Source organism: Phoenix dactylifera, chromosome 12, assembly GCF_009389715.1.
Source record: "Phoenix dactylifera cultivar Barhee BC4 chromosome 12, palm_55x_up_171113_PBpolish2nd_filt_p, whole genome shotgun sequence".
NCBI lineage: Eukaryota > Viridiplantae > Streptophyta > Magnoliopsida > Arecales > Arecaceae > Phoenix > Phoenix dactylifera.
Genome location: NC_052403.1, coordinates 7,418,850 through 7,438,269, shown reverse-complemented (window position 1 = coordinate 7,438,269; position 19,420 = coordinate 7,418,850). Strand labels below are relative to the sequence as shown.

Here is a 19,420-nt window from a genome sequence, read left to right as displayed (position 1 = left end):
TACAACTTTGTTTGTAATTTGTATCAAGGAGAAATTCAGATCTATTGTTGTTCTTTTATGGAGAAATAGGAAGATTGATCCCCCTCAAAGAGGATCTTAAATAGGGGTGGCAATCCGATTAGGTCGGGCCGAATGCATAGTGGGTCAAAAATTTACCAACCCAAATTTGACCTATTTATTAAATATGTTCGAAATTTAGGTCCGAACTGGACCTATTTATTAAATAAATTACCTAACCCAACCAGTATAGCCCATTTATTAATCAAAACGAATCAGGTTAAATGGGTTAAACAGGTTCAACAGGATTTTAACAGATTAAATAAATTTAAATAGGCTTAGTAAGTCGAGTTAAACAGGACAGAAATGGGTTAAGTTAGCTTTAAAAGAGTTAAATAGATCTTAAATAGGCTAAATGGATCAAGCTTGACCCAATCCAATTATTAAAAAGGTCAAAATAGATTAAATAAATTAAAGATCCGAACCTGAACTTGACCAATTTAATAAACGAATCTAGATTGGTTGACCCATTTACGATTCAAATTTATTTAAATATCATAAATTCAAAAAAAATATGTTTTCTACTTCGAAATTACTTTTGAATTATGTAATACATACAACTAATTTTTTATAATTTTTGGTATTAACTATATATTTTTATTTTTTAAAATTTAAAAATAATTTTTAAATATAAATATTTTAAAAAATTAATTTCAGCTCAGATCTATCTAAAACCCAACAATGGATGCTACATATATTTTTTTAGGCCCATGGGTAGGCATTAAAGGCTATTTATTTCTCAATTTTTTCTAAACTTAGGCCTAAGCCACTGTGTGCATGATTGAATCAAAACTTTAATAAATTGACACCGAATTTATTTTTTAATCTAAAAATATATTTTTAATTTTAAAAAATTATATAAAATCTGAAAATTAAATTTTTTTATATAATCATGTAGATCTGCAATACATCATAAAATCAAACCAAAATCAAAAATTTTGGCATGATCTTCTCTTATTTTATAAATTTCAAGCTATTTTTTAGAAGAAAAAAAGGGAGAGGGAATGAGATAGGAGAGAGGAAGCACCCATTATTTAAGCTTGGATCTTCTTTCAATCGTACTGAATCGGTGTGATTTACACCATCGGAAGGAATGGAAGAAGTGCAGAGTAAAATGAACGTTGGGAATGCCTAAGAAAGGGGAAGGGGGCTGTTCCAAACGAGCCCGACTCAGTGCGAACTGTCCCGGACGGTTCGCACCGATTTCGAACAGAACCGGTTGGTCTCAGCCAGCTCAAGATCAGTTCCGGGTGGTTTGGGACCCAATCCGAATACAATACACGAACCGACCCGGTCCCCCACTGGGTCGGCTCGATATAGGGGCTCGGTTCGGCGTGATTCGGCGTATCTTGAGAGGAACCAAAAAGGAATATGATAGCTGTGGAAGGCTCATGGAGAAGGAGAAGAAACGGTCGAAGCTTAACTGGAACTGCAACCAACTTTGCTAGAGTTCTGAGATTTTTTTTCGTTCATTTACAGACTTGTAAATACAACTGCAGACAGCCAACGTTTGCTATGGTTTTAATTATGAAATTTAAGCATTTCTTTTTTTAAATTTCACGTAGTCAAATATTTGTTTAAAATTCTTTATTACACCAACGTACTTAAAACTCCTGGGCGTATGGAGGGCATGACAATTATATTGGTGACGATGCGGAAGTAACGTCCAGGTCAGCTTGGTATATCAAACGTAAACCTCTGAAGAATTATATTGCCCATGCCATACCCCACAGCACGCACGGACAGGAAAACATCGACAACGAGGTGATACAATTTTACTCAGTATTTGAGCTCTAATTAGCCCTTGAGACTGGAAGCGCTTTTAGCACCAAGGTATTACACACCATAGCGCCTCTATCATGCTTCAAGCCTTGAACACCTTAGCAGTAGAATAGAACATACCTATCACGACCTCAGAAAAAAATTTTGATTGACTTGGGCATTCATGATGCATGCACCCAATTCTAACACCTCATCCCTCTAATCTCTAGTACTCTTGCCTGGAGTGTGACTTTGACTTTAGATGTTCACTAATCAATCAATTATTCCAACTTTTCTTAGTTATAGCGAGGAGATTTTCCTTTATATACACATCCTTACCTATTCTTAGAGCCTAGAATGATAGTTTACCAAATAAAAACAAAGAAAACCTAAAATGGAATCACGTGACAAGCACGCCACTACCCAGAAAAATTATGAATTTTTTGAGTGCCTAAAACATCTCATATCTCATAAATGCCAAATGGGGAATCACATACCAAGCTCCTCTCCAAAAAAAAAAAAAAAAAAAAAAAAGAGGAATCACATTCCAGACATGTCACTCTAAGAGGTGATTGAGGGGAAAAATTCGACCGACACCAAAGATAACCAACAAGAATCATCAAAAGAGCGCCGACAGAGATTTTGCAAATGCTCAGCATTAAAAAAACTGGCAGAAACCATGCTCAAAGTCTCTGATAGTTTGGGAAGACAAGAGAAGCTACATCGAGAGCAGGCAAAGTTTCAGGTACCAAAGCTGCGGTCCCCAGCATCTCCCAACCCTGGGACTATGAACCTGGCAATGCATATATATTAAGATGTTAATGCAAGACAAATTTTATACTGTGTGTGTATGAGTGAAGCCTGCTTCTTGTGCTGTGTGTGCGAGCATCGGTCCGTGTGCTTTGTAATGCATAAACTGATCAGAGGACTATACCCTTTCTCATTCACAACTGGGTCTATTATTCCTGCATATACACGAAGCCTGAAAACAGAACTGGCATCAGTTCGATAAACAACTAGCCCAGATTAGTGTGACAAGCAGGTAAACATGTTACCCTAAGAACCTCTTGCTGAGCTTCTGCAATGCTGGCGGGGCAGCAACAGCTGATATCTACAGTGGAAGATGGTGATTTGTACAAAGAAATAAGATGCATAGGATACGTAGACGTGGCCTGAAAGGATGTTTTAGTGTGCTTACAATTTTTATTTGCTTGCTGTCAACTCCACGATCCTTTAACAACTCGATAGCTGCAACTATTGTGCCACCTGCAATTCAGGAAAACATCAAGGTTAGCATTATTAGGTCGCTACACGAGCTCTGCACCAAATCCTAGGAATCCGTCTTTAGTAAATCAACATATGGATATGCTAGCTGGATTCAGAGATGGAACCCAACTAAGTTAGACTCCGTATTGAATAATATCATCACTACACCATGTAAGTAAAATATTATTTTCCTATGTATGTTTTGTCGACAGAAAAGAACTTTGACACTATTCCATATCTGGGTTCACCTAAGAGGTGCAAGCAAGTTTTCCCATTTTATTTTCCATACCCTTTTTTCAAAGGTTAAATTTACTATTATTAGAGAAAAGGATAGACACCAAATCTGATCCCATTTTGATCGAAAGGACTGATTTACAATGATAATGATCATGATCATGTTGATGATTAATTGTATACACTGAAAAAAAAGGACTATTCTCAAAATTGCTAATAAGATAGGAGCCTTCCCACTCTCCTTTAATGATAACTCCAAAAGTTTTCACCCCTCAGCCAAAGAGATTGTCATAGTCTTAAATATTTCTTGATTTTGAAGAGCTGAAATATATTAGCGCATTGCCAGCCCAGCCTCTCTAACAATCATAAAACAATGAAATGCAGTATCCTGACAAAATGTTCATCGAATGTAATTTTCTAACTATGAGTGGTAATTGCCTCTGATTGACATTATAATTATTCTACAAATAAAAGTTCTGGTCAGAAAAATGTACTTTTAGATATAATATCTATCATTTAAATCAAGCCAGGCATGTTCATGTATGCTTCATTGCTCTATTTAGTGAAAAAATATCAAAAGTAAAAGGGAAATAAATGAACTGCTTTTCTAATTTGATAAAGTTTGCCATGAATGAGGAACATATTTTTAATTAGACCAAAACTTATGGAGGCTCAACCAATTGATCCCATATGGATTTTACAAGTCTTGTTATTCATGGCTCTAATTCTTTTTTCCACAGAGAACTGGAATCAAATTGTTATGGTTCTAATGCAAATTGCCACAATCAAATACGAGATCCCTCTGGAAATTTATCAGGCAAGCTGCAGTAAATGAGCGAAGGAATATAAATACATCATCTACCAGAACCCAGTTTGTGAGTTAGTAATACCATATACCTCAATTATTTGCAAAACCACCTACTGCCAAATGTGTCAGGATAATGAATGATACTACTACACTGCATTAAGGAACACAGAAAATAAATAACTAAATAAAGCAGACATGATGAAGAAAACCCAGCTGTCCCTTTCTGAAAAAGGTACAGGACACCTGACATTGTTGCACGACAGAAGAACATCAAACTATTTAATCTAAGTAACAATGAATTCATATATAAATAAATCACAAAGTAAAAACCATGAATCAATCAACAACGAACAAGCCCTGTTCATTTATTTTACCATTTACTTTATCCCTAAAATGTCATTTCTTCAACTGAGCTTCCCTAATCCTTGAATCATGACTTGCATTAGGTTTTCTTCAGGTCTTTCCCTTCTTTCCTCGTGTCCTTTGACAAACAACCCAGCTACCATCCTACTTGCTATGCTGTTGCACGAAGGTTTTACTTAAGTCTCCCCACTTAATTCAATTTCACATTGATAGCATAAAACAACAAAGTTCACACAGGTAGGGAAGTATGCCAACAAAAGGCCAATGGCCAAGGGCTAGGGTAAGGTTTTACTCAATCACCTGCATAGTTAATAGACAACTCTATGCTAACTAGTTGTCAAGCTTCAAGATATTCTGATGCCATCATTGAAACAAATACGAGCATTGCAAATGAGGATATGTCCTCAATCAGCAAAATAGGATAATGGAGTTATGACCAATGGGAAACTGTGAAATTGTTGTGATGGTATTTTGGTAGAAATCATATTAAATTAGCAAAGCAAGCAAGAACTTACCTGTCAACAAAATGAAAACAAGAATTAACTGATAGCAATTGGAAGAAATAAACATGCAACTTAAGTTCAGCACAAAGTTAAACAAGGAAAGACACTGATAGGCTAAATTTTTTTAAAAAATAAGGGGGTTTATTACAAGGTGAATTCAAAGAACCCAGTCAAAGAAACTTTCAATCCTTCCATGCCCTCTATCCTTGTATGATGAATAAGTACACTCGAGTAACTAGGTTTTCAAACCTTGAACTTTCCAGGTGACACCACTAGAACAAGATAACCCATATAAACATTTTCAAACTTTACAAATATAAGAGAAAAGGCAAGGAAGATATGCTCTTACTTGTTCAGATATACAGAGGGCTGTAGTGTTTCCTCATCCCTGCGCATTCCTTCATTTGCAAAAACATTACATATAAATCAAATACTGTTATGAAACAAATGAGGTTTTACATTTAGTTTTTATACTATTTCCATCATCATAACCATCAAGTTGACTGTCAGCTGATTTTCACTAGCTTTTTGATTTAAACCAATATTGCGAGTACCATCTTTGCTTCAGAATAACTGAACAATGAACAAAACTAAGACTGGCACTTTGAAGGAGTCCATATCTAATCCAGTTTACTTAGATCCTAAAACCCAATGTCATCAGCATAAAGAATTCCTAAATAGCAAGTATAGATGTTTATCATGATCAATATGCATATGACAAAACTGTATCACAGAGCATTAATCTGGAGAGCCATAAACGTTAACACAGGATATATCAATCTATCACAATATTAGGAGCCTAAACAAATCCAAATAAAGGAACCTCTCCTTACCCAGGTGGTAAGTTTTTGTTGCTGGCAAAACTGATGGAGCATGCTCAGCTAGAGCAAGACCAGCTCTCAAGATGGGAATGACCTGCTAATTTGAAAACAAAACATGCACAAGAGAATGCTCAATTAACAAACTATGAATGGCAAGGAATAATTCAAAAATAAGGGACAAGCCAACCATATTCTTGTTTCTAATAAATTAGCTAAAATCGAAGACACAGTTAAGAGAGAGAGAGAGAGAGAGAGAGAGAGAGAGAGAGAGAGAGAGAGAACAGACCGCCGCAGGCTCACGTGGATCAATAAATTCAACAGTAGCAGGACCAATTGGTGACTGGATCTCTCCCGTAATTGTAGGCTGCAAGGAGAACAAGTCAATTGTCAAAGATCTGGAAAAGATAACCATGTGCACAACACATACTTAATTTGTGTTTTTCAGTGAGAACTGTGTTCTTGCTAGGCTTACTAACACCTGACCAATAACGGAGGAACAAGAGATCTAGAAACTAGTGTATGATAAAGACCCAAACAGCCACATCCCATGATATAATGTAGAGTATAATGCCAAAGCAATCAAAATCCAGAAGCAATATATCTTTAATTATATTGATATTAAAGAGGGCTTTTGAAATTTCATTTTAATCATTGCAGCTTCAGAATGTAGGGACAATCTCCTGGTCACTCAGAAGCCCAGCAGATCGTACTGTTCCAAATAAAGAGATATTCATGTTTTCCAATTGAAGCAACACAACAAAGCTTCACTCCAGCAGTTAGAATAATGATAATGATTATGATTCCAACTGCAGCATCGAAAATTTCCTTGTGGTGCTTGCTGTCCAGTTGCTGTTTACTTACCAAACATTTTTTTTAAATATTAATACAATAAAAAAGAAATTAGAGCGTCATGCTTTGCATGTATGTCCCTCTCAGAATGATGCCCGTGATAACAGACTTCCATGACAAACTGAAGAACATTCATTGGACAAGAACACTTGCACAATCATGGAGACCATGCAAGTAATTGAAATTACATGTTCAACACACAATAGCAGGCCAATGAGATACTTTAAGCCCACACTTGAGCGTGGGAACAAGTACTAGCATTTCTTCCCTAGATTACTCTGCCAAAGTCCATAACTAGGAAAACATTAAATGTCAGTTATGCCCATACTAGCATTTAACGTGTCTGAAAATATAGGCATTGTTAGAAAGGATAGGGGATGGAAGGTCAAGGAACTATAATATATTACTTGCTAAAATAGATGCTTGCAAATGGTAAGACCATCCGACATGTAAGAAGTTTGGATTCAAAAGGTGCGCAAGAGTCTTTTTGCGAAATATCACATCAGTTTGGATCTTTACGAGAGAGTCTAGCCATGATGACCGTTGATTTAATGGCCAATCGCCTCTTGTTGAAGTGGAAAAGACATTACTCATTTTCTGTTCAGTAATTTTACATGATAAGTCATGGTGGCATGCAAAAGCTAATATATCAATGCCGATGACTGGAATGGGTAAACCTGGTTGAGGATTTAGAGTCGTCATGGATTCTTCACTTGATAAGTACACACCATGTGCTTGGACTATAGTCTTCATGCAAAGTATGAAGTGAGTGAGAAGTATACTTACCAACCAATCTCTTGAAGCTTCGTATATGAGTAATCTCCCAAGTTCTGCCATGGCACTCTCTATAACAAGTTGCAACAATTAAGTTGTGCCAAATATATATTAAGAAAATACATTTAGGTGTGCCAAATGAAATTACAGAAACGAACAATGCAGTGCCTTTGGTTCTAACAGTTATATGCTATTTCTCTGCATCACCTTACATGCAGAAATCAGTAATGTTGCATCATTTGAAAAAGAATGTATCAATGTTAAACGTAAAATTAGCAGCAACAGTATCAAATATACGATAGATAAAAAAATGTTAAAACATTACTGTCAAAGTCAAGGATGATAGTAGTCTTTTCTTCCCAAAGATACAAAATTTCATGAATAGCAGTTTCAATAAATGATATGCTATTACCCATTGAAATGTATAAAGTCTCGTTACTCGTAGTTCATATAAACATAATTAGACACCCACAAGTTGCAAAAAATTTATTATTGCACAGAAACAGAGAAAAAAAATCAGTCATGAATAGTATTCTGCATGCAAACAATGAGATGATATATAATCCACTCCTAGATTTTCCACAAGAAATTTCAGATTCGAATTAAATGTCCATTCTACGTAAAGAAACAACTTCTAGCCCCTCATTGGTGCTATCACTCTGTACAGTGAATCCAGACATATTTGCTAGAAAAATCAAGCAATTCCTTTTGCGTAATCGGCTCCAAAGGAAGAAAAGAACGAGATTTGAAGGCGGAAAACTACTCACTAAAGATGGCGCAGGGGGTCTGCTCGTTCCTGAGAACAGAGATCCAGTGCTTGATCAATGGATGCGGCGGAACCATCACCTGAGTCCCAATTCGATCATCAAATAACAAGAAAAGAACAAGCAAGAAAACAAAAAATTTCCAACAAAAAGATCCACTCAGGCGCCACTAGGAGCGCGACACCTACCAGCATCCTCTCATCCGAGACGGCATGTTCCCCCATCGCCGTGCCGGATCTCGCGACGACGAAGCAGCTCGCGCGACGCCTCCCAATCGAAAACTCGAACTTTGAGAGGAGAGAGAGGGAAGAAAAAGTGTGAGCTTGGGAGAGCTAGTGTTTGAAAGAGAGAGAGGAGATGGAGATGGCGAAACGTTACCTTCGGGAAGGGTTTTATAGCGGAGGAAAGGGAGAGGAGGGCGGGGCTTCGGGCGTATCGGCGAGAATGTGACGGAGACATCTCCGGTAGCGTATCGGGAGGACGCGGTAGCGGAGTCCTGGTGGTGGCGGCCATGAATAAAGATTTCGGGAGCGGAGGAAAGAGATGAATGGATGGGCTCGCGGTGGAGGTGGTAAGTGGAGTTACGGAAAAAAAAAAAAAAAGCTTATTCCGTAGGGAGTGGGGTTTCGGGTCGTATCTTTGGTGCAAGAGAATGATCGTTCTTTTCTTCGGGACATCGACCGTTGAGTCGCTCATAGCACAGATCTCCAAGCACTCCTAGAAAATAAATAAAAAAATTCTCTTCAAAGTAAAATTGAATTTTTTTGAGTGCCTAAAACATCTCATATCTCATAAATGGGGAATCACATTCCAAGCTCCTCTCAAAAAAAAAAAAACAAAAAGGAATCACATTCTAGACATGTCACTTTAAGAGGGAACTGACACCAAAGATAACCAATAAAAAATCATCAAAAAAAAAGTCGACCAAGATTTTGCAAATGCTCGGCATTAAAAAAACTAGCACTCATGGGCAGAAGATGAAGAGCTGCTTCGATAACTCCATAATATTTTATTTTTTAATTTTATTAGGTATATTTGTACAAGTATTGTATGAATCATTCGTTGCAGTCAAAAAAAAAAAAAAATGATCCATATGATAATCTCCAGCATAACCAGCATTTCATTCCCCCCGTTAAATCGCATTTAATCGTATCATTGACATATCAAAAGCTATGGATGAATAAATTGCTTTGTAATAAGTTATTTCAGATTAATTCCATATGTTATAATATACTTTCTTATAAGACAGCTTTTTTTCTGGAATAATTCCAGATTAATTGAGTGATTTCTTAATTGTTGGGCTCAAATTCCTCATTGGCTGTTCCTTAATCATAATATCTATGAACTAATAACTAATGATTTTCATGTTTTGGACTTGTAAGGCATTTTTTTCTCATAACAACAGGTAGTGTTTTTAACACCATCTCCCAAGTCATCTCTCCCGTGGAATCTCATGAAATACTGATAAAAAAATAAAGATGAAAAGCTAAAATGAGGGAAACATAAGAAAACTAATTGCTAGCTTCTAGTTTCACTGTCATTTAATGAATAAGGCTGGATCTCCTCTTATCATTCAGTTATGTGGGAGGTAGATCTGTAATCTGAACAGTAACCTAGTGATAGTTAAAAATATGATAATAAAAATAAAAAGTTAACTTATTGATATGATGGGTCCACATTTTCATTGGTCTGCATGGAAAAAATATATTTCATAGGTATCCAAAAATACATGCTACAATAGATAAAGCGCAGGAACTATCATAAAAATACAATAAAAATATAGATAAAATTAGAATCACTTGACGATAGAGTTATAATCACCAAAGCGGCGGAGGGGAGGGCAAGTAGAGAGAGAAAGATGTGGAGTCACATTTATGAGTATCCACATTATTGCAACTAAAGTCTAACACTTATAAACACAAAAAAAGAATTACAATTTGATTTGGATGTTGTATGCGCTCATGTTATTAAGAGTGAAAGGCACATTGTTATTTTTGGGATAGAACGCTAATTACTGCAAAAAAAAAGTGACTCACGAGTGAAGTTACATGCCGAGCTCTAATGCTATATGTAATGATGAAAAAAAGAGATAAGTAATAAAAAGAAGGCAATAATGTTGGGTTGAAAATGGAGATTTTCACTTTCCTAATAAAATCTATAAGAGGATGTTTGGATGCTAGAAAATTTTATCGGGCCTATAAAATCTTTCTGGCAAGCCTTCAATTTTTAAAAATATATGGGAATGAGAGTAAATTCGGAGGAGTTTGGGGGGAGCCAAGGAATCAGAATCGGATCGGTTTTTTCTAATATTTTGGGATATTGCAAAATTATTGAAAGGATGATTTGCTATATCCCTTAAAAAAGAATAATTGATTCCTACACTCATTCCATCCTCACTATTTTACTAATTGTTGGAATTAATTTCAGAGAATATTATTTTCAAAGAAAATCTATGGATTAGTTGTTTGGTTCCTGAGCTATCACAGTCTATCCCTCTCACAGGATTCCTATTTGTCGTGATCGTAATTGGATAATGCCTCTTTTGCTGCTTGTTCGAGTTTCCAAACAACCCCTCAAGAATAATAATAGTTCTCGAACTTGGATATGCTTTATAAATGATCTCGTGTGCGTTAAATATATTTTTCCTCTCATTGTTGTAGTGCAATATGGCTGCATTTTGCTACAAATGAGTTAAATACGCACCCGACGATGAGAGAATTGGGATACTCTGCATTAACTCATAAAAGATAAAAAGAGTTCCGTTTTTCACCTGCTACAATGCATCTTATGAAATCATTCTAGTTTTTTAATAATTCTCATCGTATCTTGCTACATTTGTTTGTGAATTTGCTGCAAGTCTTGGTATTGTATCGACATCAACAAAAGGCTAGTAATAAAAAATAAAAATGGAATAGTGGTTGGAGATGGTTGGGATGGAGATGAAAGGGAAACAAGTTTGTTAAAGAAAAGATAAAAATTAGAGCTGGTGTAACGATCACATCCATGTGGTATTTAAATACTAGGGAGTACTATATTAGCTGCCTGCATATTTTTGCTATATAATAAAATTTTGTTTGCCAATCACATATTATTTCACATACAAAAGCTCCTCTTAATATTGTATATATTCCATCCCTCGCTTTCCATGCGGAAAAAAAAACCATTTCACACTTTTTATTTAAGTATATGTCCACATCAAATTGTATTTTTGCCCACAATGTTTTGCCTTCCGCTAGGGAATTTTTTTTTTTTTTTGATACGACGACGACCTACAATAAACATGTACAAGTGTAGCTAACAAAATTAAAAAAAAAAAGTTGTCGAAAAAAAAAGAGAATAAACACATGATCCTTTCAAAAAAAATTCTGAGCTTCAAAGAAGGTAATTCAATGAGCAGCATTGTTGGTCTCTCGATAGGCATGAATGATCTGACCACTGTCTCAGATGAATAGGAATGGGCCGCATATAGGTGATAACCTTTTTACACATCCCAGTCCTCGTTCCCAAAATCCTAGCTTTCAATGAAGTTTCCTAGCCTCACCACACGGTACCACATCTTAGGTCCGGCTCAACCAACTCGTACGCAGCACGGGAGAGAATCCCAGTCTGAAAGAAGGGGTCGGTGGGGTGATATCGAGGCTAGGGTTTTCTCTTGGAATTGGGAGAGGAAAGCGAGGGGAGGGGAAAAATACTTGGGGCCGTACCTGTTGGTTACCCTTTAAGGCTTTAACGTACCCCGTTCCGGTTTATTGCAAACCGTCAGTGATGAAATTGGCAATAAAGCCTTCCATGAATCACCTACCAAGGGTATGATGCATTAGAAAACCCGGTTTGGCGCTTCTTCCGGTTGAAAGATATCGCTCGGGAGGAAGGAAAGGCCTCCGATTCGGCTCGGAAATGGTGATCTATAGACAACGTTGATTCTGCTTCTCTTTTGCTGAGATTACTCCGCCATGGAAGAAGATTACACGAGCCTCCCTACCAGCCATTTGCTCGGCTCCGTTCCCGTACGCCTCTGCCCCTCTTCCACCCCTTGTTTTCCTTCTCTTTGCTTGATTTCTTCGCTGATTTTCCTTTTCAAGAAGAACATGGATTCTTCTAATCACATGGTGGTATGATCTTTTCTTCGCTTTCTTCTTTTTCAAGAACTTTTCGTCTTTATTCTTTGTTGGATTTGATCTTCTCCCTCGTTTCTTACATATTCTATTTGATCTTCTTTAGTAGTATTTTCTCAGAAACCGAAAGAAATCATTCTTGCGCCTCCCATCTTGTTCTCACTGAAACCTAGTTTCAGTGATATGAACTGGTCTTCTTTCCTATAAATCTTGAATCAGCATTGATCGAAATTGAATTTGCGTGCAGGCCGTGGCAGCTGAAGATAAAACAGGAGGCGCTGCTCGTGAATGTAATAATGCCTTTTTTATGAACTAATTATGCATATTTTTGCCGTTTAATTTTAGCGAGGGAAATCTAAATAACAGTTTCCGTGTTTTTTAAATTCAATTTTTGACTCGGTTTGGTCATATATGCAGCCTCAACTGCCAACTTGCAAAACTCTCCGCCTGCTAATGGAGGCTATCAAGCCCCTGGGAGTCCATATGGTATGCATGCTTTTAAACAGTTTTGTTCAAATATCATGTGTAATGGCTGGATTGGGCCTGGAAAGTTGGGTACTGTTGTGACGAGACCTGCAAATCTTTAGTCAATTATCTCATTTCTTTTTATTACTAGTATTGATGATCAGTTTGATGGATAACAGTCACATGGATTATTTTCTATTATCGACTAGGGCCAAATTATTATGGGTGCCTCGGGTTTGTTTAGAATTTGCATCATGCCTGATTCAATCCTGGAATTGTTTGTGCTTGTTGTTGAAACCTAGCTTCTCTATATCCGTTGACATGTTATACTTACTGCTAGAACTTCTTTAAATAACCTTTATCATCTTCTTCAAGATGATGCCTCATCCTATGTTTGAAATATATTTGAAATATATGAAGTCTAAAGTGGTGAGTTTGCAGTGTTTGTTTCTGGAACTTGAGGTTGCGAATTTAGTCTATACTGCTAAAAATTGAGGGGAAAAAATGATGAAGGGCACCTGGCAGAGGTTCCCTACGTCAAGAGAATGTCTAAGGAGGGTTCCTACCACAATAGGGTGTCTGATGAATGTCCCTACCATGAGAAGGGAAGATAGCTGAGAACAGAAAGTGGTCACTGTACAACTATCAAGTTTTGATCATCAGAATTTTAGTTTCTGGACATGTTGAAGCAAGAGCTGAAACTTGTTGCCAGAATTGGGGTTGCGTTCTTGATTTGTGCTTTCTTCAAAGACTTCTATTTGTGTTCTTGGAAACTACTTTTGGCATGAATCTTAATGTGGATTCAGGTGCAGTATTTCTGCACCAACTTTTTTTTGGTTTTTTGAGAAATACATTTCTACACCTACTAAGGGCGTACAAAAGCAGGTATATTCTACAGCTACGTATGCATGCCCTTTTATCATATGTCCATTTTCAATCTTGTAATGTGTTTAGGTATGGAAAAGATGTATCACATGCTGTTATCCAAAATATGTTGCAGTATTAATTATGATTTGAAACAAGGTTGTATGTTCTTGTACCTGCTCGTTTATATCTGTTGCGACTTTCTTTACTATCTATGCTTGTTTATATCGAACATTTTTCTGTCGATGCAGGTGGAGATGAGCAAGCCACAAGCAGTTGGAAAGGAGCATGTAGCATTTCATCGTACACCCCATATTTCAATGTCGATAGTGATATTGTGGTAGATAGACTCATTACTTCAGTGTATCCCATGAATGATTTTACAAGGAAGATCGATGGCAATCCTGATCTGTGAGTTACTCTCCCCTGTAATTGTTACCGACTTGTGTATGATTTACAATTTACCATTGATGATGTTTTTCCTTTGAAGCAGTTTTTTTATATACAGTTCTCCCCTATTTGTACGTGTTCTCCCCTTCTACTACTGTGTATTTTTCATAATATATATTGAAATAGAAGCCAGTATTTTTAAGACTCTTGTGTATATCTGGATATGAGATTTATTTTGCGCTCATACAAAATTGTTTATACTTAGGAAATCATGTTGTCAATGTCTATAATATATATTAACCAAAGCTTAAATATCTCAATTTTTTTTATTACCATATCCTTGTCTATTTATGAGCATTTTAAGTTTGTCCTGTCAAAACTGTGTTTCAAGAAATTGTCAGGTTTGATCATACATATTTGATGCCTACATATTAACTGCTGTTATTACTAGTACTACCCTCAGGCTCCTTTCCTGATCTGGGTTGGTAAATTTGACTTAAATTCTCACTGTTTTTTTACTTTTGTCCTGAAAGTAATCCCTTAGGGGGTGTTTGGTTGCTGGTTAAGGGCAGGTTATCAGTTTAACCAGACAAATGCTTTGGGGGTTAAAGTTATTCGGTCAATGCCCCCAAAAGCCACTTAACTTGGTTAAATTTATCTTATGGGGGAGGGTGAAATAAAGTTAACCGCTAGAGCTTTCTCTTCTCTCTCTTTACTTTTTCACTTTTTGCACAACTTGTCCCACCATTGGAATGCCAATCAAATAGCAGACAACTTTTAGGGTGGTTAGATGATTTTGGGGTGGTTATTAATCATCAAATCTATCTACCCCCAGTGAGCTTTTCGGCATCCAAATGTAGACAATGAGCTTTTTTTTTTTTCTGGTTATAGGGACATTTTTATTTTTACTGCTGAATATGCTTTGATGAAGCTATTGAAATTTGGGTTCATGTTGTGATGCAATGATTAAATTAATCTGTGTATATACGTCATTTCTCTAACTCTTTGATTATCAGACAGTATTGCCTTATTAAAATGTTAACTCATTCTTCTTTAGAAAGTTAATTGTCTGTTGAGCATGCATTTGTAGAAAAACTTTGTCTTAGTCTAGTCACATTTTAAATGATTGAGAGTGTTTTATTCCACTTCCTTCCACTCTCACCTGTGCTTAGCTTCTTGTAATCCTCTTTAACTAGCATATGGCTGCATTTTCTCCTAGATCATTGTTCCATATTTTTCAATAATTGAAATCATCTTTTTTTCCCTCGTTCTCTGCAATTAAACATTGCCTATTTGACCTGGTCATTGAGTCGATCTGTCCTTTGCTGGTCGACAGCGACCGATATAATGAATTCTAATGCACTTATTTAATAGCAGAAAAATATTTATATTTCCCCCCTTTTTCAAGTTTTTGTGTGGCTTACATGATTATTTATAGGTATGGCCCTGTTTGGATCTCTACTACATTGGTATTCATGCTTGCTGCCCTTGGAAACTGTGCAACTTATCTTATGCGCAAAAGAAATGAACCAGATATTGTATGGAACTTTGACGTCACTTATGTAGATTGGGCAGCATGTGTCATATATGGTTATGCACTTGCTGTGCCAGTTGCATTTTACTTCTTGCTTCAGTATGTTGGATGTAATGCAAGCCTCATACGTCTCTGGTGTATGTGGGGTTACTCGCTGTTCATCTTTCTACCAAGTTCTGTAAGTTTCTTGATACGTGTCTTATGTCTCTTATTGATGCTTACTGTTCAAATCTTTCTTTTGCTTGCAGACTCATCATCCAAGTTGAGTTAAATTTTTGTTGATTTATTTAAATGAATGAGCACTTACTGTTAGTCCAAAAGCCATCCTAAAAATGATGCGGGTTTAGAGGAAAAGAAGGCCTTTTTTTGTTTTTTGGGAGGGGGGGAGGCTATACTCATGATGCTTTCAAGTGATTTTGGAACCTGGATGGCTTAAAGTCACTTCACCCCCTTTTCTCATTATTTTGGATGAAAGTTACTTTAGTGGCCAAGTGCCTTACATCTTTCACTTACAGAGTGAAATGCCCAAAGTGGACAAAAGTCACTTTGAAGGTGACTTTCTTCCACTTCACTCAACCAAATAGGCCCTAAATAAGATAAACATCACACTAGGAACTAGGAACTTCCTTGCAATTGTTAGCTATTAATTTTTCACTGCCTAGAACCATGATATTTGATCTGGAAGTTAGACCAGGCTGTCCAACAATAATAATTGGGTTCCTGCCGCTCCATGACATGAATTCTAAATCTGATGGATTAGATTGATTCAAATCCATTGACAATGTTTAGGATGACAAATGCAAGCATTTTTCCCCTACTCCATTGTACTGTACTGCCATAGCTATATATCTATATATCGTTGAGTGTATGTTTGATGAACAGATATGGTGGAAATGTACAAAATTATGCTCATTTTGCAGAGCAACTGCAATCCTAATTATGCATAAAACCAGTTGTACTGTAAAAATTATTTCCAATGTAGGAAAATGATCAATTTCTCATCAGCTAATTATGAATTCTCTTAACTGATATTTCAGTTGTTATTGGTTGCTCCTGTTGAGATCGTCCGATGGATCGTCATAATTCTTGCTGGTGCTGCATCATCTTGGTTCGTTGCACTAAACTTAAAGGCTTATACAGACGGGAGTGATCTGATGGTTTTAATTGTTAGTGCCTTGTTGTTGCAATTTGCTCTAGCGCTCTTCATCAAAATTTTTTTCTTCGTGTGAGGTTGTATGTCCAGGGGTATCTTGCCATGCAGCATATTTGATAGCAGCATGTACAGGTAAGCTCCAGACTCCCATGATGCATGTAATGTAGATTGAATTATGTCATCATTTGTTCCTGTATGAAATACTAAAGGGAGTTCCATACTGCTGCTGAATTTGTGCAAACACCATTTTTCAGGTAGGTATCACATCATGATTAAGGGCATTTTATTTTCATAATGTTATTAAGCTTGCATACTTTTGGCATTATTACTCCCTACCCACTACAGTATAAATTTTTTATAATATTATTTGAGTATATAAACCATTTGTTCCAAATAAGTTGGCCTCTTGATCGCATTTATGATGTTAGGAACAGTAAATTCTGAATTACCTCAAACTGTTGCAATATATCTCCTTGCCATCAATGTTGCTACTGAGCTGCATCCAAGGCATTGCAAAATATTTGCATGATCATGTTGTTCACTCCATGTCTTGGACTCTCTGTTAGAGGTCAAGTGCAGAGATTTTAATGAAATCTTTTGAATTCATCAGGAATATCCCAAACTCAAGAAATCCAATTTTACTTTGATATGATCCAATATGCAAAAATGTTCTTCATGATCTATTTGGAATTTTATCTGCGAAATATTGTCTAGAAAATGTACAATTTTACTCTATGAACTAGTACATCTGAGCTTCATTGATGACTAAGTATGTTTTTGACTTGTTACCAGATGACTTTGACGGCAATGCCCCTTAGCCCCATCCTGTATGCTGCATATATTGTACAGATAAGAGTGGGTGAAACTAAAAGAGATGATGTGAACACCTTGATGCGTGGAGTTGCAGTGAGATGTTTTTTTTTGACAGACTTGATAAACTTTCGACTTGCATTTGTCTGCTCGATGATGCTTCTATTTTCATGTAATGCAATTGTAGTGCACAGGATCCTTCTGCTTTATGTTTCAATGGTATTGCCTTTTTGGGACACTCTTTTTTTCCCCTTTATTTTTCTAGAGAAAATTTTGTTTTACTTGGAATTTCCCCTAGGTCGGGAATAACAACAGGAGATTAGGTGCCCAACTAATATTTGTGCTACAAAATAATAAATATTACAAGAAATTAGATCATTAAAACCACAAAACAGAATTTGATTTTCAAGCGCAGGGAATAAGTCGCGGAGCAGAAGGAAAACAGAACGCCAGACCACTAATGTGTCGTTTCCACTTATTTGGGCCTTCTTCCTTTCACCAAAGGTTGCTAATACAAATTTCAGTCCACAGAAATCTATGTAAGAGCTTAACACAGTAACATTCTTACGTCCAAAGTTACAAAAGAAAAACTAATTATTAATTGCGCATGTTAACATCAAGCAATGCTTCTACTCTGTTTCTCAGCTTAATATACAGCTGACCGACATATAAATAATTATACTCATATATGATATATACAAGGATTTTTTTGCACAAATACTTTTTTAAATATTGAATTTTGTACGAATATTCTGCGAAAATTGATAATTGTATGTATACCCTCATAAAACATTTATTTGGCTATCATACTCTTTTTTTTATTCTTATTTTTGCATAAGTACTCATGCTATCTAACACCGTTAAATAATTAACGGTTTTAAATTAAAATAACTAAATATTGAATTTTGTACGAATATTCTGCGAAAATTAATAATTGTATGTATACTCTCATAAAACACTTATTTGGCTATCATACTCTTTTTTATCCTTATTTTTGCATAAGTACTCATGCTATCTAACACTGTTAAATAATTAACGGTTTTAAATTAAAATAACTTAAATATTCTTGATAGGTAGATATGCAAAAAAAAAAAAATTTATAAGACGATTGCGATGGGACAAAAAAAATAATTTTTAAATTTATTTTTATTTTTAATTATAATAAATATGATTTTTATTAATGGTGTTAGAAGAATTATTATATTAGAGATAATTGTGAAAAGTAAAGTGTAAAGGTAAATATAAATTTTAAGCAGATATTAGAAAAATATTTATAAAAAAATTATATACAATGGACCGGCGCTTGTCGTATATATTTCTGTTTCCAGTAGGCCATCAAAGGTCTAGGGTTCAAGAAAAGAGGGAAGAAACGGTACGATGTTGCCGCGAGTTCAGAAATTATATACTCATCGAATTGCGGAAGGTGGAAGGCAATCGAGTAAAATATAATGCACGCGAACATGCATCCATATGCGTCAAAGAAAAAATAAATAGTAAAAAAGATACACCAGGTTCCCAAGTATTTCACCTTTTGACCGGATTCCAACCTCCTTCAACTGCTTTTGATCTTAAATGTCACCACCCAGCATTAATTAAATCGATAAGCAAGCACTTGAATGGCATCTTAACTTATGGCATCCTAGACGCCCAAAATCCAATATAATAATGGCACATAACGAAAAAAAAAAGAATAATGAAGATTGCCGGAACGGAGGGCCTCTAATATTTAAATCAGATAAAATTTAGGAAAAAAACATCGAATTAGAGAAAAAAAATACAGAGATGAATACTTAATACTTTGAGTTTTTTTAATAGATGAAAAATTCTTATTTCATTAGGGTTAGGATTTTAAAGTTCGAAGATGATCGGATAATTTTTATCTAAATAAT

General features: G+C 35.9%; 1 protein-coding gene and 1 pseudogene across 2 annotated transcripts; one reads left to right on the top strand and one right to left on the bottom strand.

Moving 5' to 3' along the window:
* Window positions 1–1,734: 1,734 nt before the first annotated feature.
* LOC120112738 lies at window positions 1,735–8,774 on the bottom strand (annotated as a pseudogene).
* Window positions 8,775–11,819: 3,045 nt separating this feature from the next.
* LOC120103866 (protein YIPF1 homolog) lies at window positions 11,820–17,746 on the top strand. 2 transcript variants are annotated; one of them, XM_039132502.1, is made up of 7 exons: window positions 11,820–12,207; window positions 12,563–12,605; window positions 12,733–12,801; window positions 13,896–14,055; window positions 15,473–15,746; window positions 16,606–16,853; window positions 17,571–17,746. In XM_039132502.1, the coding sequence occupies exons 1-6, from the start codon at window positions 12,154–12,156 to the stop codon at window positions 16,795–16,797; spliced, it is 792 nt and encodes a 263-aa protein (XP_038988430.1). In that variant the 5' UTR covers window positions 11,820–12,153; the 3' UTR covers window positions 16,798–16,853; window positions 17,571–17,746. The 2 variants fall into 2 exon arrangements, with proteins under 2 accessions (XP_038988430.1, XP_038988429.1); XM_039132501.1 differs by having other exon boundaries at window positions 11,823–12,207; window positions 17,514–17,746.
* The last annotated feature ends 1,674 nt before the right edge of the window (window positions 17,747–19,420 follow it).